General features: G+C 45.3%; 2 protein-coding genes across 18 annotated transcripts in view; both read right to left on the reverse strand.

Annotated features, from left to right (window-relative positions):
* Positions 1 to 3,983: 3,983 nt before the first annotated feature.
* On the reverse strand, positions 3,984 to 14,588 carry NOC4L (nucleolar complex associated 4 homolog). Of its 3 annotated transcripts, XM_054082663.1 has the most exons (15): positions 14,470 to 14,588; positions 14,266 to 14,386; positions 13,185 to 13,291; positions 11,860 to 11,967; positions 11,194 to 11,343; positions 10,530 to 10,629; positions 10,194 to 10,228; positions 10,042 to 10,092; positions 9,450 to 9,561; positions 8,780 to 8,840; positions 8,172 to 8,282; positions 6,714 to 6,877; positions 5,881 to 5,963; positions 4,866 to 4,979; positions 3,984 to 4,552 (listed from the first exon to the last, which is right to left on the reverse strand). In XM_054082663.1, the coding sequence occupies exons 1-15, from the start codon at positions 14,563 to 14,565 to the stop codon at positions 4,436 to 4,438; spliced, it is 1,530 nt and encodes a 509-aa protein (XP_053938638.1). In that variant the 5' UTR covers positions 14,566 to 14,588; the 3' UTR covers positions 3,984 to 4,435. The 3 variants fall into 3 exon arrangements, with proteins under 3 accessions (XP_053938638.1, XP_053938639.1, XP_053938640.1); XM_054082664.1 differs by lacking the exon at positions 5,881 to 5,963; XM_054082665.1 differs by lacking the exon at positions 14,266 to 14,386 and having other exon boundaries at positions 14,470 to 14,506.
* A 963-nt stretch (positions 14,589 to 15,551) lies between these two features.
* The window catches only part of EP400 (E1A binding protein p400), a 49,908-nt gene continuing 42,416 nt past the window's right edge, over positions 15,552 to 23,043 (reverse strand). For 8 of the 15 annotated variants that reach the window (XM_054082249.1, XM_054082248.1, XM_054082253.1 and 5 more), the window contains 7 exons: positions 22,662 to 22,825; positions 22,074 to 22,280; positions 21,592 to 21,787; positions 20,870 to 21,000; positions 20,114 to 20,281; positions 19,329 to 19,406; positions 15,552 to 17,533 (listed from right to left, as the gene is read on the reverse strand). In XM_054082249.1, coding sequence (XP_053938224.1) covers positions 17,261 to 17,533; positions 19,329 to 19,406; positions 20,114 to 20,281; positions 20,870 to 21,000; positions 21,592 to 21,787; positions 22,074 to 22,280; positions 22,662 to 22,825 — 1,217 coding nt within the window. In that variant the 3' untranslated portion in view covers positions 15,552 to 17,260. The remainder of the gene's footprint in view (positions 17,534 to 19,328; positions 19,407 to 20,113; positions 20,282 to 20,869; positions 21,001 to 21,591; positions 21,788 to 22,073; positions 22,281 to 22,661; positions 22,826 to 23,043) is intronic. The other 7 variants (XM_054082258.1, XM_054082257.1, XM_054082256.1 and 4 more) reach the window with 4 other exon arrangements.

The following is a 23,043-nucleotide window of genomic DNA, read 5'->3' on the forward strand; positions in this document are numbered from 1 at the left end:
AGCCAGTGGGCATCGCTGGCAGGTATCCTCCAGCCAGAAGACACAGGGCGAGTTCCCTGGGTGCCAGTGCTGTTCTCGTGCCTGACAGTGCTCAGGCTTGCTGCAGAGCAGGCACTGCTCCCAAACAGTTCAAGTTTTGCTCCTCTATGTGCACGCAGGATGGAGGCTTACAAAATTACAGAAGACTATGACAATTCTCTCCAAAGATGGCCAGACACCACCAAAGCTGTACGTGCCTTCCTACCAGCTCTGAAGAGATGCTTCCCCCTGTTTCCATCGTTTTTGGCTCAACCCACATGCTCCAGTTCTCTCTGTTCAGAGGTGCAAGCAGACAGGGCTAAGAAACTGCAGAAAAGCAAGGCTTTTTATTTACATACCTAAAATTTCTTTCATAAACTAAACTACAACAAGATGGACTCTTGGCTTACTAATAGCAGTAAATCTCCAAGTCCAATAGACTTCAGTTAATGAATATTGATTGTGATCGAGCTGGAGAAAAGGCTGGTGTCAGTCGAACTGACATCCTGTAGCCCCTCTTTGTCAAAGCAGGGCTGTAAATTACCCGAGAGCTCATTTGCTTTTCAGAACTGGAAAACACAGTGGTTATGGCTGCGCTGCAGCTTTCACTATCTCGGGGCTGGGAAACCACCTTCATGCTAACGGCAACTGGTCAGCAGGCCTAAGCATTTCTTTCTGGGTTTTTTTAAGCACTTGGCAGCCTGTGGATTTGGCCGTTTTGGAGCCAAGATGGGATTTACCAGCTCTCTCAGTGTTCAGCTCCCATAGGCAGTGAGGACCCTCCATGCCATCCAGAGGACCAGAGGAGGGCTCCCAGGTGAGTACAACAGGCAGGGGATGCTCATCAAGTAGTTCCCAACAACCTGAAATACCTGACTGTACAGTATGAGAAGTAAGTTATTTTACACACACAAGCCAATTTTTTCAGAAGAGCAGTGCCAGCCCGCTGTCAGGCATAGTTACACCCCACTGCACTGGCAGAGGACAGGCACCGATGTTGCCCCAGAGCAGAGATGTCTCCACTCGGGGCCAGCCAGCCTCCAGCTGGCACTTACACTTTTCAATCTGCCTGCAGATGGAAATGCACACTTCCCTCTATTTCCCAATGAATATCTCAAAAGTAAAAACCTAATTTGATTAACAAAACCACCAGGGTCACCCGAACTTTTGACTCACAAGATAAAGCTCACCATGCTCCCGATGAGTGGCTCTTGTACCTTCAGGGTGGGATGACTCTGAATGGCCTTTAAGTGAAAGAGAGCTCAGGAAAATAATTGAAGGGCAGTCTGCAGCACAGAGACCTTATCATCATCCTCTGGTGGGGAATGAGGTGGTGACGGGTGGGAAGGCTGGGGGACTGTGTCAATGTTTTCACAAAACTATCTTTTATGCTCACTGAAATAACCCAACAACAACAACAATCCCCAGAACAGCCCTCTCCCTGCTCCCCACGCCTGATAAAAATCAAATAATAACAGGAGTGACTTATGTGCTCTCTGCCCAGTCCTTCAATCTGGCCTTCCAGTTAATACACACTATGATTAAAGCATCTATAATCTGCCGTCTGTGGAGACCTGTAGAGCAGCAGCAGCAGCGGGTGTGCAGCCTGATAAGGGTTGTTCACTTCTAGTGCCGATGAAACTTTTAATATTTATAACTGATTTTTTTTCCTGATGACTCCTGTTGAGGGGAGGGGGGTGTGTGTGAAAGTTTAAAGATAAAAGCTTGATGAAAGACCCAGTGAAATGTTTTTCCAAGGACAGGCTTAAAGCTATCTCCACATAAGAGCTAGTTTGAGACCGCTGCTTAGGCAAGTGCGGCATCAGAGCTAGGGGATGAATCTTCTGGAAGATCTTCAAGGCTCCTCTAAAGAGCATCCAGACTTTAAGGTGTAAGCTCCTCTGAGCTGCCTGCGGTTTGTCTGTCTGCACCCAAGCACGGTGGGGCTCTGCATCACCACAAAATAATGAAGTCACACCAGGTCAGCTGCACATATTTGAAGTACAGGGCTAACAGCATTTCCATAACACTAAAATGTGCTGAGAGATCTGAAAATGCATCACGTCAGCTTCACCCTCCACCTCAACATCAGCAGGAGCTGCACTAGTCAGCAGCCAGGGCATCAACCGCGTCTTGCTCTAATCGAGTCCCCATTAACTGCACTACTTAGGATCCATGGCTGGGGAAACACTGAAGGTGCCAGCATCTTCCCAGTCCTCCTCCAGGGAAAAAGCAAATTCTTCCATTTGCAGCAGCATCCATCTTCCCAGTGTATTGATAATACTTCAGTTTGCGGTCAATTGATCTTGGAGGTACAAGGCTCTGCCCACGGGGCACCAGCAGGTCATGGTACAGGGCAGAAGCTGCTCTTTTTACTACTCCTCACGAACTCCACCTGCCCCACACACAGGCTCTACTTGTCTGGTGCAGGAGAGCTGAGAACAGACAGATGCAGACAGCTAACACAGCCCTTCGGATGCCGTGTTGACAGAGATTCTGTTTACTTTCCTTCCAGATACACGAACCCAACCGAAATCCCTCATTCTGAACATCATGATCTGTCCCATGTCCAAATGATTTAATATTTGTCCATTACCAAAAGAAAACTAACACCCCTGAGTGTCAATATTATGAAAGATCGGAATTACATTGCCCATCAATAAAATATTGGATAGATGTAACTGGGCTACCCCAAGTCAAACAAAAAGATGCAAAAGCATCCAATATATCTATTCATTCATTTCATCTGGAAGATGATAAACCTGCATAGTTCTTCCAAAGACAGCTACGTGTTCCACATTAGCATCAGAGCACTTCAAAAGGTTTAATAAACACATATATACAATGCACAGATGACATAGGGCGATACATTTTAGAGCTGAAATACAAGGCCTGGGTGAACCTGAACTGAGGTCTGTCAAATTTTAAGTTATCTCAGCCATTCCACCTCCCTACCACAGACACCAGGAGTTAAAGAAAAAAAAGCAGGCTGGCCAGGGAGGAGTCAGGATTGCTTTTTCACAGGAGAACAACAGAGAGTAAGACTTCTTTAAAAAAACAAACCCCGAAAGCACCGCAAAAAATAAATGCTGAATACCAGCCCACCTGAATTCAGAACTATCAGGAGAAAGAGGTAGAGCTCTGCACTCTGAGGACATGTCTGTTTGGAAAGCATGGAGACAACTGGAAGAAGAAAACAACAGTGTCTCCAAGACAGCTGCGATTTTCCTTGACTTAAAAAGACTTGTCTGCCAGATATTATTTTTTGGCCTCCACTTTCTTGACCATATTCTTCCCCTCCACAAAACACGATTTCCAACTGTGCAGTTAAGTCTAATGAGATAACATTATGTTGCTGAAAATTACTAGGCAAAAGAAGTCTTTCCTGAGTTAATTTATCAGCATTCTTAATAAGACGTTTACATCCAACTTAAAACCTTGAGTGGGAGGAATCCTATCAGAAGGAATTCCTGAGTAACTTCTGCAACTATATGAAAAATCCAAATTAAAAAAAACACCCAGTACCAGCGGAATAGTTAAAGCTTGATCAGCACATGGATACACTCTGGCCAGAGCTTCTATAATGCTCGCAGGTTGCAAGCAAAACTGCATTAAGCCGCTTATCATTCTGAAGCAAAAATCAGGAATTAGACATACCTCCCGCGGCACCCCAGCTGGCCTCCCTCGCCACAGCAGCACCAGGATTATGCTCATTTCCAAAGCTCAGGAGCATTTTGAATTAAGCAATCCTACAGCATGAGATGGATGTACACGAAGGAACATCAGCAATACCTCATAGATGGAATAACCGAGCATCATCTAGGAGTTGTTTTTGACAACACTGAGCTTGCAATGATCCGAATGGGAAAGTATTAAGAACATAGAAGCTAAACAACCCTCTGAAGACTCGAGGTTAAAAGCGTATATGAAAATATAAACAGAACATCACCAGTTGTTTACAGCTATGTATTGAAGTCATTTATTACAAACAGGTTGTCAGCTCTGGGATAGAAATAAAACACCTGAAAAATAAGCCCAGGAGTCAGGGACTGCACCTCCCCTCAGTCCCATCAAATGGCAGCTAGACGATTTGTTGATGCTGGTGCTGGCTGCGGCCAGTGACTGCAGCTTTGGAGGAAAGGGCTGCAATCCCAGCAAGGAGCAAGTCCAGAAAGAATTGCTCTGATGGAAAATCCTTCCCAAATATCAGGTGGCAACATGCAAGTGTGAGAAACAAGGAGTGACAAAGGGAAGTCCATCCACGAGTAGTGGCAAAGCTCACTGAAGAAGGCTGCACCTTTCTCAAGGCATCCAGCTCTGCGAACACTGCAAAGGCAGAACTGCCAAGCACAGCACAGGAGCTTTGTGCATATCCCTAAGACAGTCAGTTGTGCAGATGTGTTTGTAAGAAACTGTGTCAATCTAAAGTGAAGTGTTCTGCAAAAATGTCATTTTTCTTCCCAAACAAACCTCGTACTTGCTCAAACTCCAGGGGAACATCAACAGCCTTTTTCTTTACTTCTTTATCAAAAAGCTACAAAGAAAAAAATAGAAGATATTGGCAAAATTCAGTACAAGCTCTTCACCCTGGCTGATACCACTGCTCACTCTAACCTCTTAAACGATCCAGCAATAAACCTTTTATATAAAAGCCATCTCTGTCACCACTGTGGTCTCATGCTCCATTATTTAACAAACATCTTCCCATTTTCCCTGGCTCTGGGTAACCAAAAGTCAGTCCAGCTCCCTCCCCAGCAGCATGGCTGATGAACAGGACAAGGCTAGTGTCCAGGAACAAAGCTCCTTCCCTCTGGCTCAAATCATTCCCAAAGACACAGCAACACTACCTCATAAGCAGAGAGCTCCAGGAGCCCTGATATGTCATCCTCTGTTTCAGACAGTGACTGGTTCAGGATAGCAGCTGCCTTGGCCACATCTGGGTGATAGTGGTTTTGTAGAGACTGCAAAAGCAAGACAAACAGGACACATTCTAGTGAGTACAGGGTAACACGCTCATCTGGCTTCCCACACAGGTCTTCCTTGGTCAGATCTTCAGTGAAGATCAAATTCTGGCAGAGGGAAGTCTGCTGTACTGTGCTTCAAGAAATCCTGGGGTCAGCCATCCTTCAGACAGACAAGGGCCCCTCTCGCCTGGTTCACATCCAGCTGAAGACAGACAGATTCCTCCACAGACCATGCCTACACTGCACAACCCAACCAGAGCCTGATGTCATATCTGAGCTGCACAACCCAACTCTGCTGCCCTCCAGAGCCTGATGTCACACCTGAGCTCCTGCACAACTTTCTTGTTGCTGCTTCAGCAATAAGGACACAAAACCTTTGCAGCATTTATATGGAAAGCGATGACCTCGCCGTTAGGGTTTTAAAACCATCTGGATTTGTTTAACCCACCTCAGGCTTCTACACCATCCTACAAAAGATCCAGGTGAAAGGTGAACATTACAATCTTCTGTAATGTTCTTAACACCATTTCTACAGGACAACCTAGCTGTACCAAACCCACTTCCATCAGTGCCCAGCAGGTTCCTCTCTCCCCTCCAAAACCTCACACATCTGCAGCTATTTAGTCTGTCTCAGCCATTAACTGCACACTTTTCAGCTATGTGTTCACATGTGTGCTCACAAGTCACCTACTAATTAGCATGTATGATTTCTCCAGTGGGTGGAATATTTCCCTCTTAAGCTAAGATAAAAAAGGATACACAAAAGATCATCCAGAAACTCATCTCATTTGCAAAAAGTAAGGCAGCTGGTACTGCCCACTGCCCACATGTCTCAAGGAAGTGGCAAGGGTGGAAAAAGCCCACACCAGATGTAGATGTTCCTTTTTAGCTGGCATACCTGGATCTCCCAGAGAGAGCTCTCTAAAGCCCTGCTTTCAGATGGCTCCTCCTCCTCCATAATATATGGATCTTCTGACATATCTAAGGAAATAGAGATGCAGAGCTAACACCTTCTGCATGACACACGTTAACTCCAAAGGGAACACAGAGACCTAGATCAGGGCTCCAGCTATAGTTGCTCCTTCCCAAGACGTTTAGGGTCCAGGAACAAGCTGCCACATCTCAGCATAACCCAAGAGCCACTGTTTGCAGCACTACAGAATCATACTACTTTTCTAGAGCACAGGAAGTAGGGTGCAAAGAAATGGACTAGTCTGATGCAGAAGGTGTCTCCTGCAACTTTGAACAGTCAGTTAAATCACAGAAAAGTAAAAACCCAGGAGGCTTCTGAGGCCCTGGTGGGACCGCCTACACAAAACCACTACAGACAGAAACTGAGGAGGTCTCTGGTTTCTTCATTTCGTTTCCTTGCTCATTTCTTTATATTCTTGAGGTGAACAAGCTCAGTGTCTGATACAGCTCCCACAGTTCCTTAGCACTTGGAATTAGCCTGGGTCAGCTGCCAGGCTCAAAGCAACCCTCACTCGGGAAATCACAGAGGCAAGGGAGCCAATCGTGAGGCCCAAGGTTGGAGAGGAACAATGCAGGCAGGTCTTCAAGCTGGAGAACTTCCAGGAGCAACCTGTTGGCTTTCTACAAACTCAAGGGCAGAGAGATCCTTCTAAATCTCAGAACTGGGGCTGGGTTCTCCCCTCCTCCTCCACACGAATCCTGCTTTTCATGACGTCTAAAGGCATAACACAAAACTCCCCTGGCCACCTTCCCTCTTACCTTCTGGCCCATTAGGTCTGTGTACTAGCACTTTGCATGCTGGGTGCCTCCGAAAGAGATTACAGATGAAGGGAATAACCATGAGTAACGACTCAGGAGGAGCTGTCAGGGCCAGCCGGGAGAGGCGCTTTATAAATGCTGCCACCAGGTACGCTGGCAAGTGACTGTTGGAAAGGAGACAAAAGAAACCAGCATGTAGAGGTCCTAGAGAGTGAGCGAGCAGCCTCACCAATCCAAACAGTATGGCAGGTTAAGGATCAGTGGGGCTCTTCAGAGTTCTTGGGCTCTGCAGTAAAGGGAGAAGCTGTAAGAATCCAAGTTTCAAGCAGTACTACAGGGTCTTGTGCACTCTCTGGAGCACATCTGGAAGCATTTCCAGCAAAGCATGAATAATCTCAGATCACTCTGTGAATCAATCCAGATGCAAGACACCACTCCAGGCACCCAAGAGCAAAGCACAGCTTGTGTACGTGGTCACTCACGTGGCAGCCTTTGCTCAGTCCTTTTACAAACTTCTGAGTGGTTGGCCAGGCAGCCTCAATTATATCCTTCTAATGTCATTTTGTGGGTTTAATTAATACACAGGCCATACTGTTAAATTTACGTAATACTTCCAGGACTAAAGCAAGTAGTGCAGCTGTTAATGGGAAAATAAAGCTGCTGTAATGTAAATGTGCAAGACAGTTCTTTATTTTTATGGCAGAAATGCAAATTTCTAAACAGCTCATTTAGGCAGTTTCTTGAGGTCAGAAGAGCTGGGGTGAAAGATGACAGTTGCAGCTACTCAGGGCTCCCTACGCCTGCCAGGCTCACATTAAAAACCCCACAGGACACCATCTGCCGCATCTTGCTACACTCTCCAAAGTACAATATGAATACAAGGCGTTCAACATTATGTGTCTAGTGCTGAAATGTAAAGAGTTATTCTTGGTTTATTTTATAACATATGATAGCAACTACATGAGCAACTGTTTATCTAGTTTCTTCCCTGTGTACAAGGAATTGACGGCATCAAGACAGAATGTCCAACACTTTATATTTCAAAATTATATGTCTGCAAAAGGTCATCAATTTATCAACAGCTTTATGATCTATAAAAGGCCTGCAAATGTTACTTTTCATTCATAGACAGAAAAATCATTGCTTTAGCCAAAGTGGAATACAGATCAAAATACATCCATAATCATTTGCAGATCAAACTCGAGATAACTAACAGCATTTTCGCTTTCTGAAACTGGATGGCTGTGTGGAAAATCTTCAAAAATAGTACATGAAAAATTGTAAAACGCTACAGTAATGCTCTTGGATTCAGTTTCCTCGGTAAAAATGAATCTAATACAGTAGGCACACTGAATATATTGCATCCAGACATGTGGGGGACTGTGCAGGAGCAGTTGCTGGCAAACAGAAAAGCATGGAGGGAAATATGTGAAGATACATAACAAAGATACTACTTACGACGAAGACAAAAACAGATCGGCCAAATGGAAAAAGCGGGCTCGGTACTTCACGTGATATATAGAAGGGTCTAAAAGACTGTAGAGTTTTTTGTAAAAGTCAGGATATTCCCTGGTGAAAAAGACAACACCCATCAGCAATGTACAATGGGACTACACAACAGTTTCGTGCTTTCATTATAAACTACCCCAGACCACTGCTGTGCTCTGTTTAGGCACCTGAAAACAAGCTGGAGGGTGAATGTATGGCTCTTGCAGTGCCCTGCCATTTTCAGGGTGTGAAGCTATGACTGACTGCAAATGGTTCAGGATCCAGTGAAAGGCACAAAAAGACTACAGCTTCACTATGTAATCAGATCAATGGAAATCGATTTTCAAGGGCTGAGCAATCACAGTCTGGAGAAGAAGATATTTAGGCTCAGCTGAAAAAAAGGTCAAACTATCAAAAGAGCTCAGCATCCAAGCAGCTGAGCCTCTTGTGCAGTGTTTTGTCTTCTCACAGGGAAATTTTAAAGCCTGAAGATGTGTAGAATCCATTTCAGTTCCTTTCTATAAAGATATAAATGCAAAAACCCATGTTCCTTTAAACAAGATTCTCTTTTTACTTACAGATTATGCTGATGAATCAGAATAAATAATCCATTCAAAGCTAGAAGACTGATTGCTCCACCTGTAGGAAAGCAGGCATGTATGAATACAATAAAAAATTCAGGTCAGCTTCAATTTATTTCAGTTATAAAGTTATAAAACCTCCCCAGAAGAAACACAAAATTAAGAGTACCTGAAATTAGAGCCAGTATGACGGCATGGTGGCACAATTTAATCCAAAATCATCCAGAGGCTCACAAGTTACTTACGAAGACTAAACTGTAGTTTAGAACAACAAACTATGAAGGACTGAGAAACACAAACATGCTGCTCTAATCCTGCAGAAAAGCCATACTATAGAGGCAAAAATCTCCTCAGAAAGGACATTTCTGTAGGAATCTGTATAACCTGTGTCCAGGTGCAGCCCAGGTATCAGCAGCGCTGGCTGAACTCAATGTTTAAAAGAAATTATTCCAGTATTCTATTCTTTCCAAAGCCTTAAATATGATTTTTGACTTACATACAAGGAGCGTGAATGCTGGTAAAACACTCTCAGGGACAACAGAGTTCACTCCAGTTCTTTACCTTCATCTCAAACAAAAGTACATCTGTTTCACCACCCACTCAGCCCTTCCAAGTTCATATGTACCACGCGTATCACGAAGGACATAAAAGCCATTTTTTCACTCACCTATGCCATAGGCCACTGTCAAGAAGTCCATCATGAGAGTGGGTTCGTTCATATAAGGCAGGATGGAGTCATGCAGAATGACGAGAACTTTTTTGTAAAGGCCAGTGGGTAGCTGTGAAGGACAAAACAACAGAGTGGAAGTCAATGCAGGGAGAACTCGGAAAGCAACAGCGACCCAGGGCTCAAAAAGGCAACATGCAAGCAAAAGGGAACGCGTCAGGACAATGCAGGAACAGTTCTCAAATGGGAGTTTACAAGTGATACCTGACAATCAAGTTCGTTCTAAGAAGCAGGGTCTCGCAACTGAAAGTGTCACCACAGCAAAGTCATGAGAAAAAAGGCTTGTGAGCCTTCACCTCGTGAATGGAGGTTGCTGAGCTGCAGATCACTCCTTACAGGCAGGCTTGTTTAAGGTGGGAAAAAAGGGCCGAGAGTAAGAAGCAGCAGCAGATTGTATAGGATGTCACGTTTCTTGGCAGAAGAATGACCCAGCAGAAATGGTGACTTGGCTGTTCTCATCCAACACTGAGAGCACAGTGGAGTCCCACCAGGACCTCCATCCAAAGACAGCGATCGCAGAAGGAACACTCACCTTGTGCTTCAAAAAACTGAGCCACATTTTTTCAAACGCCTGCTTGTGTGCCTTAAAAGAGAATCGCAAACAGTGAATTATGCACGAGTGTGAATAAAGCTCTACTTTAAGCAGATAAAATTTCAAATCTGAAGCACCAAATGAATTGTTACCTGCAGCTTTGACACTTTCAATTCCTCCCAGTTATCTAAGAAGAAAGGGAAAAGAAATGCTGAATGTGAAATGGATGCTTAAAAAATAAGATAACCCTTTTTCACTTAGTCCTTACATACTCTAAAACTTTGGGCTGAAGTCTTTGTCATGATACAAGGCCATATCAGACCTCACTGTAGATTAAGGAACTTGGGTTTTATAAGACTGTTTAGAATCACTGGGATCACAGGAGCACACATTTTTCATCAGCAAACAGTAATGAAGTCCTTACACAATGGAAATCTTAAACCAAATTTTCCTTTTCATACACAGGTCATCACATGGAGCTTACTAACCTTGCTTTGCCATAAATTTGACCATGTCACTCTCTTTGTTCGGCATGTTAATGGGCGAAATGAGGGAAAATACGTTCTGCTGGTAAAACGGCAGTGGCCTCTGACAAAAAAAGCATATAATCAAACATGGATCAAGTTCCACAACAAATGGTAAGATGCTGGACTTCGATACTGACTTATTTCCCAAGCACTGAATATATTTAGGAAAGAAAAAGGAAACTACATACTGGCATGTTCTCTATTGGTGCCTCATCCTGAAGTATTACTCATTTGTCTAACACAAAACTATGTCTGAACTAATTCTAGTTTAACAAAACAGGTGGATCCAATCAAAGAAAACAGACCCTTCTCCTATATCAGAGAGAAAAAGGAATTAAAAGTTCTGTGTGGGCCACCCAGTCTGCAGAGATTTGGGTAAAACAGAAGCTAGAGCCCAGCCCAGGTTTTCCAAAAGCAACAATATGCATGTTTTGAACTATCTCCAACTTCAGACTGAAGACATAACTTAGCAGAACTGCCACGCATTGTGAGCAAGGGAAAAAAACAATGCCTTCAAACGGGCACAGTCATTTCTCTTGCTTCCAAAGGCTTTCCACGTACCACTTGTTCCCCCCTGCTTCAGAGCAGTGTATCCAGACCCACTCCAACAATAACCACGTGTTACCTCCTTTGTCTTTTGCATGACTTGTCCAATACTCTCAGTGACTGCCTTTATGACAAAGTACCGAACGTCATCATACTCCATGTATTCTTGAAAGCGAGAGATCAGGAGCGAAGCGTCCTCATGTAAAGGAAGTAAGCCATCAACAACTACCTAACAAAAGGTTTATAAAGGAAAGCAACATGTCAGTCTTGAAGTTTTGGAGCAGATAGCGAACTGTGATGGCTGAGGGCACCCCCTCATCTTTATGAAAGGTAACCAGCGTGGCTGTGAGCTGCTTGCCCCAGAGCAACACTCAGAAGCTATTTTGCTAGGCCCTCCTGACCTCAAAGAAAGACAATGTCACTTAGAAACGACACAGTAGCTGAGCCAGGGGCAGTACTTCTCTCTCATTTCCCAATCCTTGCAATTGAGGCCAGAGACTCCAAAAAAACTCATAAACACTCCAGAATACAGCTCAACCCTGTACAAGGCAGCTGCTCCCACACCTGCAGGTGCCACCTCACCAGCGACAGAAGCTCCAGGTCTCTATGCTCTTTCTGAAATGCCACCCTCCCTCTGCACTGAAAACCTCCTAGACTGAAATTTTAGTCCTGGAGAAGGCAAGCATGCGAGGCTGTGTGTGCCATCAGGTAATGACAGGAGGAACTTTTCAGTTCTGCAGCTTACCTTAAGAAGTTCACGAGGAAATGTTACAGTCCCTTTCCATTCTACTTCGACCAAAGGGTATTGTGCCTCCAACTCAACAAAGTTCATCAGGGTGCAGAGTGACATTTCCTTTTAAAAAACACAACAGAAAAATCCCACCTTACCAAGGACACCGGGGATCAGACCTAAAGTACGTGATTTTTAACGGCAGAAGAACAAATTAACGTGTCCTTCACTGAGAAAGCTGTGCGCCTGGTGTGTACAGGTGAACCAGGACACCAGCAAAGCTTTACAACACCACCCACCCTCCAACATTGCAGTATGAGAGCGATCATGAGATTGGGGAGACCTTAGCGCAGCCTTCCAGTACGTAAAGGGGGCTACAGGAAAGCTGGAGAGGGGCTGTTTACCAGGGAGTGCAGGGATAGGACGAGGGGGAACAGTTTCAAGCTGAAAGAGGGGAGATTGAGATGAGATCTTATGAAGAAATGTTTTCCTGTGTGGGTGGGGACCCACCGGCGCAGGCTGCCCACACAGGTGATGGCTGCCCCATCCCTGGAGGTGTTCAAGACCAGGTTGGATGGGGCTCAGAGCCTCTGATCCAGCGGGAGGTGCCCCTGCCCATGGCACGGGGTGGAACTCTCTCTGCATGGCTTTGAATGTTTCTGTCAATCATCGCACAGTGTGAACATCTCTCACGTTAAGCAAAGTTTACCCGTAAATGTAAGGAAACATACTTCTTGAAACAAGTTGTGAACTGGCAAGGAAGCTAAGTTCATATTTCAACCTCAGTAATAAGCCACCAATGTTCAGTTAATTCTTTAATAAGGAAAGTGGAAAATACGTAGCTTTATGCACTCAGCATCTTGATGTGCAAACACCTGCTAGGTGAATTATTCCAGAAAACGCATTTTCCCAATGCAAATGGATCAAAAGATGAAGTTTGAAACTGTTACCAATCATTCAACTACTCCAGGCAGCGCCTACTGTAACATAAGATCTACCACAACAGGACTTTCTGCTCTCCCATCTCCATGAGCAGCCTTAAGAGCAACCAGAATCACCAGGAAATCCACATCGCACTTTCCCAGCGAGCTTTCCATTGCCTATTGTGCTGGTTGCTACCAGCTTGATGGTACTTTGAGATAGACCTGGTGAGGTTACAGTTGTGTAACCGAGGTTACAGTTGTGCCCAGCCAAGCTCTCAGCGAATCACAGAATAAACAGGCACTCTCTGAGCTCGTTTCTAACAGCCGCATCGCTCCCTCAGGGGCTTTGAGGTTCCCCCCAACCCAACCCGTCCCACCACTCTGTGACCAAGCGCTCGGTGCTGGCTCAGAACCCACCTTGACCTGGAAGGCATCGTGGTGCATCAGCTCCGCCAGGTACCCCACGCAGTCCTGGTACCGGTACCTCATCCATAGCTTATACTTCTGCTCGGCGCTGAGGGCATCTGTGGGGACAGAGGGACACAAACCGGGGGGAAGAATGCAGGGGACACACATGGAAGCCAGGGGGAAGGATTGGGGTGGGCGGAGGGGGAAGGAAGGGAGGGAGGGGGAAAAGAAAGGGGGGAAAAGAAAGGGGGGAAAAGAAAGGGGGGAAAAGAAAGGGGGGAAAAGAAAGGGGGGAAAAGAAAGGGGGGAAAAGAAAGGGGGGAAAAGAAAGGGGGGAAAAGAAAGGGGGGAAGGGAATGGGAAGGAAGGGACAGGAAGGAAAGGGGGGGAAGGAAGGGGATGGGAAGGAAGGGGATGGGAAGGAAGGGGATGGGAAGGAAGGGGATGGGAAGGAAGGGGGGGAAGGAAGGGGGGGGAAGGAAGGGGGGGATGGAGGGGGGGGAAGGAAGGGGGGAAGGAAGAGGGGGAAGGAAGGGGAGGAAAGAAGGGGGGAAGGAAGAGGGGGAAGGAAGGGGAGGAAAGAAGGGGGGAAGGAAGGGGGGAAGGAAGGGGGGGAAGGGGGGGGGGGGGGGGAGGGGGGGAGGGGGGGCAGGAGGGAGGCAGGAAGGAAGGAAGGAAGGAAGGAAGGAAAGCAGGAAGGGAGGAAGGAAGGAAGGAAGGAAGGAAGGAAGGAAGGAAGGGAAGGGGGAAGGAAGGGAAGGGGGAAGGAAGGGAAGGGGAAGTGGGGGGGAAGGAAGGAGGGAAGAAGGGGGAAGGAAAGGGAAGTAGGGAGGAGAAAAGAAGGGGGAAGGAAGGGGAGAAAGGGAGGGAAGGGGGAGGGAAGGGGGAGGGAAGGGGGAGGGAAGGGGAGGGAAGGGGAGGGAAGGGGAGGGAAGGGGGAGGGAAGGGGGAGGGAAGGGGGAGGGAAGGGGAGGGAAGGGGAGGGAAGGGGGAGGGAAGGGGGAGGGAAGGGGGGAGGAAAGGGGGGAAGAGGTGGGGAAGAAGGGGAGAGACAGGGGAGGGCCGGCGCGGCGGAAGGGGCCCCGCTCACCGTGCTCGGCGCTGCCCTCTGCCGGCAGGCGGCCCCCCCGCAGCTCGCGCCGCCGCAGCAGCGCCCCGAAGAGCCGCCCGCAGGCCCCGCCCGCGCCCAGCGCCGCGTCCCGCTGCCCGCCCTGCGAGAGACACCGCAGCCGTCAGGGCCGAGAGGGGCCCGAGAGACCCCCCGAGCCCCCCCGAGCCCCGCACCGCCCCGCACCGCCAGCGGCTCCAGCAGCTCCCACACGCGGTTGGCCTGGGCGCGGCTCTGCAGCAGCGCCTCCACGCAGGAGCCCAGCGAGGCGGCCAGCGCCATGCGGCGGGAAGGGGAGGGGAGAGGAGAGGAGGGGGAGGAGAAGGGGGAGAGGAAGGGGGAGGGGAGAGGGAGGCTCCGCCCGCACCCTCACGGTGAGTGGCCCCGGCCCGCGCGGCTGATGGGAAGTGGTCCTGACCCGCACCCGTGAGAACCCGCTTTTCCACCCCTCCCTTCTTCTCCCATCTTTTTCTTACCCCCCTTTTCTTCTCCCCCCTTTCTTCTCCCCCCTTTCTTCTCCCTCCCCTTTTCTTCTCCCCCCCTTTTCTTCTGCCCCTTCTTTTCTCCCCCCCCCCGCTCTTCTCTTCTCCTCCCCTCTCCCCCCGGCCCCGTCCCGCACGTGCGAAGGGAAGCGTTCCCCATCCCGCAGGGCCCCGTGAGAACCGGTCCCCATCCCGCCCGTGCGAAGGGAAGCGGTGCCCATCCCACAGGTGAAGGGAGGCGGCCCGGCCTGGCCCCGATGCGTGAGAGAGGCCAGGGCACGGCGGGGTTATAAAAATGTTCACTTTATTACACCCTCGGGTAGGATACATCGCTACTCCTTACAGTCCTACGGGATCGAGTACAAACGCTGCGGTCAGTAGGTATTTACAGGCTGGCTTCCTAACACGCTCCTGGGAGAAAGACGCATCGAAAGGAAAGAAAGAAAGAAAAAGGAAAAAAAAGGTGACTTTTATCTTCATTAACTGACCTAAACAAGAAACAACTGCCTCTTTAAACACCAAATCAGACCAGTGACACGATGCAGGCGACAGCTTTCCTGCTGTTCCAGGTGTTCCCCCCAGGAACTTCCACGCATATAGTAAGAGCTAAACATTAAAAGTAAAACTGGGCCGAACCAAGCAATATTTTTGGATGAACGATGCTCTACTGTACACAGGGTTGGTTATCCTGCATCTGCTTTTCATTTTGAACCATTATGCTGCCAACACCTGGTAACAAAGCTCAGGCAACAGCACACAGAAGTTCATCAGGGTCAGGGAACCCTAACGGACACACACAGAGCTTAAAAAACCCTACGCCCCTATATTTGCAGATATCAGGGTCCAAGAGAAAGCAGGTGCAGGACGAGAGAGGCATAAAATTAAAAAGAATAATAATCAGGATCACTGCCTGACCCGGTGTTCGCAGTGGTGATCTGAACAGAGCAAGCAGTGCCTATCCTCCTCACAGCAGAGGAGCCGACTGGGCAATCTTTCTTGTTTAAGCCGTTTGGATCGCTAGGTATTGCACCGATAGGTGTGTACGTACAGAGACAAGAACAAAAGATATGCTTCTCCTTGCCTTTAAACAGGCTCCCTTCCTAAAAAAGATCACAGAATGGAAAAACAATTTTAAAACCATCTCAGAAAAGGAATGTTATAATTTTGTCTGAATTTTACACGTTGAGCACTTCTATGGCCAAGGTAAAATAAATCTATTCAAGCCACCAAGAGTTTCTGATTCCTCACTCAGTGCTGTTTGCAAACAGAGTCTGTTTGTCATTTTATGCAAGAAAAGTAAAGAAACCCCCACAGTTCAATGCAGCTTTTTGCTTGGGTTTTTTTTTTTTTTGTAACAATAAGGCAAACTGATTTGGAGGAAGAGGCCACGCTCTATTCACATCCAAAATACCCTCCTGAAGATACATTCATCATCAGCTTTAGTAAAAGAATAGTACAAAAGTTAGATCTTATTCTTTACACAGTTGAGGAATTAAGTCTTAGATTTAATATCATTGTTCTCCCCTTCCCCCAGCCCCCCACCCCCCGAGCTGAAAGCTGAGTAGAAAGTACTGAACATTTAAACATGTTGCAAGAGCAGAATGAAACCGAGAGATTCAATTTTATCAGCTGGAGAGTTTCCTTGATGGAAGTCCCATGAGAAACAGCTACAGATCATTTGTTGCTGTATCCACCGAACAATTCTTTTACAAAAAAATGGGCTACACTTTAATACACATCTACTATCAACACAGTATTTACTCAGTTCATGCCTAAAATATCCATTATCTTAAGGTGACATATGAGAATGAGCGCACAGGGTGGGTGATTCAGTAAACTGTACACAAAACTGCTAACAAACATTTTAAAAGACTTACAAAAATGGAGAATGAAACTTTTTTTTCCTTTTTAGTTACATATACTTACAGGTTTTCACATTTATTGGCTAAAGTTTGCAGGGAGTAGTTCGAATATAAGTTAGATCTTCCAGAGGTATTTACCTCAAGCGAGAACAACACGCAGCTTTTCTACAAGTGGAAAATACTTTGCTATATGAGCCACAGGTGGTTCAGTGAACGGCTTCACCAGATATTGAGCACACATCCAAACTATAGCAAAGCACTGCCTCTTCCCACAGGCAGTTTATGGTACACTAACATAGATGAATTTCACTGACATTTATGGCCTATTACGATTTTGCTTTTGTGAAGCTGGGCAGAACTTAAACTTAAGTAATGCTTGCATTATCTGGTTTGAATGAAGACAGAGAACGCTGGCAGAATGCATCTTGTATGGATTTTCAGTGCTAAACAGTTGCTAATATGCTGAAGTTACGCGAGAGCTTCCACGTTTAAATGTTCACCAGCAAAAAAAACCTGCTAAAAACAAAAAAAAAGAGGTGGTTTGTCGCCATTTGGATGTTTGGAGTAGCTTCTCACTTGGCTTAGCAGAAAAGAAATGCTGTGTTTCCCGGTTATTGCGTTTTAATTATCAGTTCAACTTGGTTTAGTAGGTGCCTTTAATCTGACAGTAGGTGTCCTCATTTGCACTTTTGCTTGCTGATTCTGGGCTTCAGATGTTGCTGGTGTCTGGGCTGGATTCTGTACACCTGGAGCCTGAATCTGGGGAGATGCTGTTGTCACGACTTGCTGTTGTATCAGTTTCTGCTGGACGACCTGAGCAGTAGCTGTTGTTGCAGGAATCACCTGAACCTGCTGTTGACCTGCTGTCGTCTGAGACAGCGTCACGGTTTGGGGCTGAGCTTGTACCTAGACATCAGGGTGACAAGGCAGGGATAAAATAAGAATTTGGCGTTAAACTGAGCATTCGTCACACTTCCACACTAGAGAAGGCATCTTGCTTCTACAGGCATTTGCGCTCTTGGCTGACAAACATCTTGGACAAAGAAGGAAAGCTAGGAGGGATTCTAGTGATATAGGCTTTGTGGTTTCACTGAGAAACACCATTTTTTCATATCCTCTCGAGCCTTATAAATCAGAACTGAGAGTCAAGATGCCTGTAACTTGGATCTCTGAAGTGCATATCACAGGACATTCCCCCAGCTCTCTTACAGAAGGCAAATGGAAGGTATAGAAACCCCACTGGATAAACAGGAAAAAAACTGTACTGTGGAAGCAGAAGTGAATGAACAGGGAAAACACCAGAGGGGTAAATGGAGGATTGAAGAGGTTAAAACGTCAACTCTGCACCCATATTGTGACAATAACTACAACCATGGAGGCTTCCTACCAGTCTGATATTACCCTATCAGGCTACAGCTGCCAGTCTATTCCCAACTGAGGGTTTGAACTCCATCCAGAAATCTAATTTTCATGGCTCTACCCTGAGCAAGGGAGAAAAAAATTCAATGTCTCCTTGTTCAGAGGACAGCTTCAGCTGCCTTTGTCAGATGCAGAAGCTCAATGAAGCTGCAAGGCTTCTCCAAGGGAAAGTTAGCTCTTGACTGATCGAAGAAAAATCCATCAGGAAGCATTAAAAATGCAGGCAAAACGAATGCCACGTACACATTAAGATTGCAGTTTCAAAAATACTCTCCATGGCCTTAATCCTACTGCCACAGATGTCACTAGGGGAGGGGAGCTGTTTGTCTTTTTACCATGGACCTCAGCGGTGCTAAAGTTACGCCAACATCAATGACTTCCAAAAAGCTAGCTTTAAATGTCCCTGGAAAAATTATCCAGCAGCTCTTACTGACTACAGAGGGCAACTCAATTCGTGTTGACTGATGAGGTTTCTACTCCCTGCTGTCTCCCTTGTCCTTGAAGCATTCACATTTGAGGTGGTTATCAGTCAGCTCACACCACTTTATCACCAATTTAAAATAAGCAGCCACAGATTTTATTCTGCACTAAAACACTGCACTAAACTGTGACAGATTTTTGTGCACCAAAGGCAGTAACTTCATCCACCGCCCAAAGTTCAATCATACCTGCCAATCAACTGCTGCTAACACTATAAACAAAGATGTTTCTAAACAGTGTTAAATAAACTGAAACCGCAGAGTAGTTAGGGGAGGGGAAACCAAACCGGCTGTCCTCTTGCCCTAGTCCCGTGTCTTATTGTACCACATCCAGAACAGATACACGCCGTTCTGACTTCTACAAAGCACTTGGTGTAGCTTTATGAACTGGAATAAAAGCATTTGTAACCCTCAATTTGCCACAGTTTTTGTAAAACAAACTCGGATGGCGCTCATCAGTTCAATGATTTGCTATCTGGACAGTACATCAGAAGAAATAAGTTTTTTATAATTCCTTCAGCTCTACGAAATATTTTTAAAATCTGTTTTTCAGCTTATCTACAGCGATGAACAAACACTGCTCTGTCTACCGAAGTTTTAGCCTGGAGAATACAGAGCAGCTGACTCAGTGCTCACATGATTCATTTGTATAGAAGGGCACTTGCTATATCCTTCAAACATACTGTCTATGCCACATGATATATGTAGGCTTATATCATAAGGTGACAGATACACGTATTCCAAATAAAAGAGCTTTCACTAGGATCATGTTTCTAGTGCTATATTTGACAAGCAAAACCTACCTGTTGCGAAACTGAAACCATCTGTTGAATGTTGGCAACAGCAGCCTGTTGCTGGACCACTTGTGGAAGTTTTGCAACCTGGAGCAATGTGAAATAAAGCTCTGGTCAAAATATAAAATTGCTAATAGCAGCAAACCACCACACCTATCAAAAGTGCTACGAAGAGAAAACCTTTCCAAAGCCTTGCTCACAGTGAGCTGCAGCTCGGCATTCTCACTAAACTTTTGTAAACCTTGTTACATCAGTGTACTGAAGAACTGAGCCAGCAGAGAGAAGTCTGTTTTCAATTTTAACTGCAACATACTCATTTCCTTCTACCTATATATAAAATTGAAGGAAGCACAGAAGTTCTAAAGGGCTACACGATCTCAGACACACTTTTGAAAGAGTAAGGCTTCCAATTCCTAACCCAGTTCTTTTTCCATGGGTGGACTGATCCAGTTATGCTGAAATGTCACCGTCTCTTGGGTGCCAGAGATCAGGCTGGGATGCAGCACCAGAAAACAGGAAGAACTCCGGCTGAATTTTCCTTAGTAAACACGGTATGGAATCCCTTCCTTAATAAAAAGGAGTGACTCAATTTATTTATTTCAAAGAGGAAAGGTGAACTTATAGGATGCTCCTCTGACTTGGTATAAGGCCACACATTCAGCACCAATGAATGTTATTATAAAGTCAATTTAAACAAAGGTATGATTAGAATTGACATGAATGGTTGCTACATCACCTGTCACCTTTTCAATTCTCCAGTCACAGTGGAGTTTAAAGGTGTAAACCTGTGTTACCTGTACCTGAATCTGGGCCTGCACTTGCTGGGTTCCACCTGGTTTCTGGGTTTGGGAAATTGGAGTTGTTAAAAACTGTGTTTTAATGGCAGGCTGTGTAGTATAAGTTACTTTTTGTTGCTGTGAAGTCTGTTGTTGGGTTTGGACCGTAACCTGCTGAGCATTTATCTGCGAGAGGAAAAAAAAAAGCATCAATGACTACAAAATATATGTGTATTTTAAAGAACACATATGTAGGTATCAGGATTAATTAATTATTGAAACAAAATCAAAAAAAAACCATGCTGGTGCCTGATTAACAGCAAATCCCATGAGAATACGACATTTTAGGGAAAAGTTGATGTTGCAAAAACTATACTATAAACAGTGAAAATTTTGGGGAATTTTCTAAATTTGGCTACATTAGAAATGACTACAAAGAATCTTAATCTTTGTTACTGTACCTAAAAAAGAAAACCCCGTTTGGGCCATGGGAAATCACATCGAACATCAGGCCTATTGAAAAAATTATTAAGCACCTGACACGGCACATGAGGAACTGTTCTCTCTAGATGTAATTAAGATTCACTCCTATAAATACTGACTGACTCTCCAGAAGTGTCCTCGTAATTCAGAGCCAAAGCTTTACAACCACAAAAGTACTACATAATTCAGAGCCAAAGCTTTACAACCAAAAAATTACTACATAATTCAGAGCCAAAGCTTTACAACCACAAAAGTACTACATAACTCAACGAGAGAGCAAACAGTAAGTACCTTTTGCTGCACCGTGGCTTGACCCTGTCCAACCTGAGGCTGGATTGCTTTCTGTTGCTGTGCTGCTTGATGATGCTTGAGTTTTAGAAGCTGCTGGACATGCAGTGGCTGGGCAACTACCGTCTGGCCTCCTGAAAATTACAAAAATAATTAGAACTAGAAGAGTCTTCATTTTATTGCTTTGTCCCAGTATTCACAGCTTGCAAACACAGATTGTACCTTTTATAGACTTAGACATCTGCGTGGCTTTGAGCACTAATAACCCACCGATTTTAATGGGAATAAGACATATGATTTTGACAATGGAGGAAAAAAACATTCTGTTACTTAAAGGCACGAGTAAGCTAATTCTGTGTTCTAACAATAATCTTCCTACGGGAATAATTGTATCTGCAGTACAGGAGATGGTTGTGAAACACAAGTTTTCCTATTTCCATTTTGCACTTTTTAAACAAATGATGAAATTACTATGTCTTTATTTTTAAAACTACATCTGCTCACCTGCTCTCACGCACAGTTAAAAAATTCCAAAACCAACCACATCTCGCTAAAGACTCGTGCTAGATTAAATGGAATAAGCTCAATTCTCTTACCTCATTTTAGAAACAAACTAGAAACCTCTATCACTTCAGTGTCCCACAGAAGACATTATTTGAAACATCCTACCTTTAAAAAAGCGGGATTTAATATCTCATTATGTTTTAGGAAGTCTGTCGACATACCTGCTGCTTTCTGTGGCTGCCCAATGGCAACACTAATGCCTGCAACAGTAACGGGGAGTGTAGTGACTCCTGCAGATGACACAACAGCAGCTGGAACAGACACTACCGGGGGCTTTGCCAAAGCAACCTGTGCTGCTTGTGGAGTTTGGGCCTGGATCTGTCCTTGTGCTTGAAGCTGGGAAGCAGGAACACGAGTCTAAGCAGTAAGGAATGAAGATTATTGTACTGGCACAAAAAACATCTGGTGCATGTAACAGGTCATTATAAAGCAATAGATTTAAATACTTTTAAGTGTAAATGCTCCTTTGCAGTAACACAACCCAGAGATGGTATCACTGGGTAAGTGCAATTTAAAGCTATTTATATTACAGCTCTATCTTTTGTAATGCAAAGGGCATGACTGACCATTATCCAGTTCATTTAAGCCAGCATAAGAGAATAAGGTGTTTAAGACTGTTTTTGCAAAGTCAAAGACAACTTACAAGACGAGCAACTTGAAGGTTTGTCACAGTAGTGCCTGTAAGAACTGCGCCAGGACGAGGTGCTGTCACCGCAGTGAGTTGTTGGGTTTGCTGCTGCTGTTGCACTTGCACTTGTGCTGTTTGCTGTTGTGCCCCTTGCTGTGTCTGCTGCGCCGCCTGCTGCTGGGGAAGCTGCAGTTTCTGCTTCTGCAACTTGATCAGCTGCTCCTGCAAAAATCAAACACCTCCAAAATTTCCAGTCTTTTACATGACTACAGGAAAAAAATGGAGATGAATCTGGAGCTTTAAAGGAGAAACATTCTACAGCAGACTTTAGTTAAGATCAAAGCGCTAAGAATGCAACTCCTTTACTCAGTGGGTTGCCAGTGAATGAGTACCAGTAAGTGCTTTACATCCCGACCTACTGCAAAAGGCACTGTTTGAAATGGCTGCCAGACCCACTGCCTTCATGACATTTCAGGAGGATCAAATTTAAGGAAGAGCCACATTTCACTCTAGCTGAAGAAAACAGGATACGACACACACTGCTAATGATGTTTACAATAACAATGAGTAACATATCACCTTACTTTGGAAGTGTTTCCTCACCTGTGACAACTTGCCTACAGTTTTTATTTGAGCTGGAGACTGGGCTTGTGCCTGAGCCTGAATCTGTGGGACCTGCACCTGAGCAGCCTGCTGCTGCTGTTGCCTCAGAAGCTGGAAGTGAGCAGGGGTGATTGTTTTGCCAGAAAGCTGGACTGTTGGTGTAGCTGTGAATAAAGAAAAAACAAAATCCTCTGAAGAAAGATTTTCAACATTCAATTTAATTAACTGATTTCATCTGAAAAGCCAAGCAGTAAAATGCATGTTGTAGTTCTCCAGCACAGTTTGTGGACCAATGACAAGTAACAACACATTAGCACAAACACGATGCAAAAGCAGAGTAAATAATTAAATACATGCCCCTTTCTTCACAATGGTTTTTAGT

Source organism: Cuculus canorus, chromosome 17, assembly GCF_017976375.1.
Source record: "Cuculus canorus isolate bCucCan1 chromosome 17, bCucCan1.pri, whole genome shotgun sequence".
Taxonomy (NCBI): Eukaryota; Metazoa; Chordata; class Aves; order Cuculiformes; family Cuculidae; genus Cuculus; species Cuculus canorus.

Bases quoted from the DNA above. Each gene is read 5' to 3' on its own strand.
- NOC4L (XM_054082663.1), bottom strand. From the start codon at position 14,565: ATGGCGCTGGCCGCCTCGCTGGGCTCCTGCGTGGAGGCGCTGCTGCAG. The intron at 14,387-14,469 runs GTGCGGGGCGGT...TGTCTCTCGCAG, and splicing joins AGCTGCTGGAGCCGCTGGCG to GGCGGGCAGCGGGACGCGGC. The intron at 9,562-10,041 runs GTGAGTGTTCCT...TGTCCTTCACAG, and splicing joins TCAGTTTTTTGAAGCACAAG to CTACCCACTGGCCTTTACAA.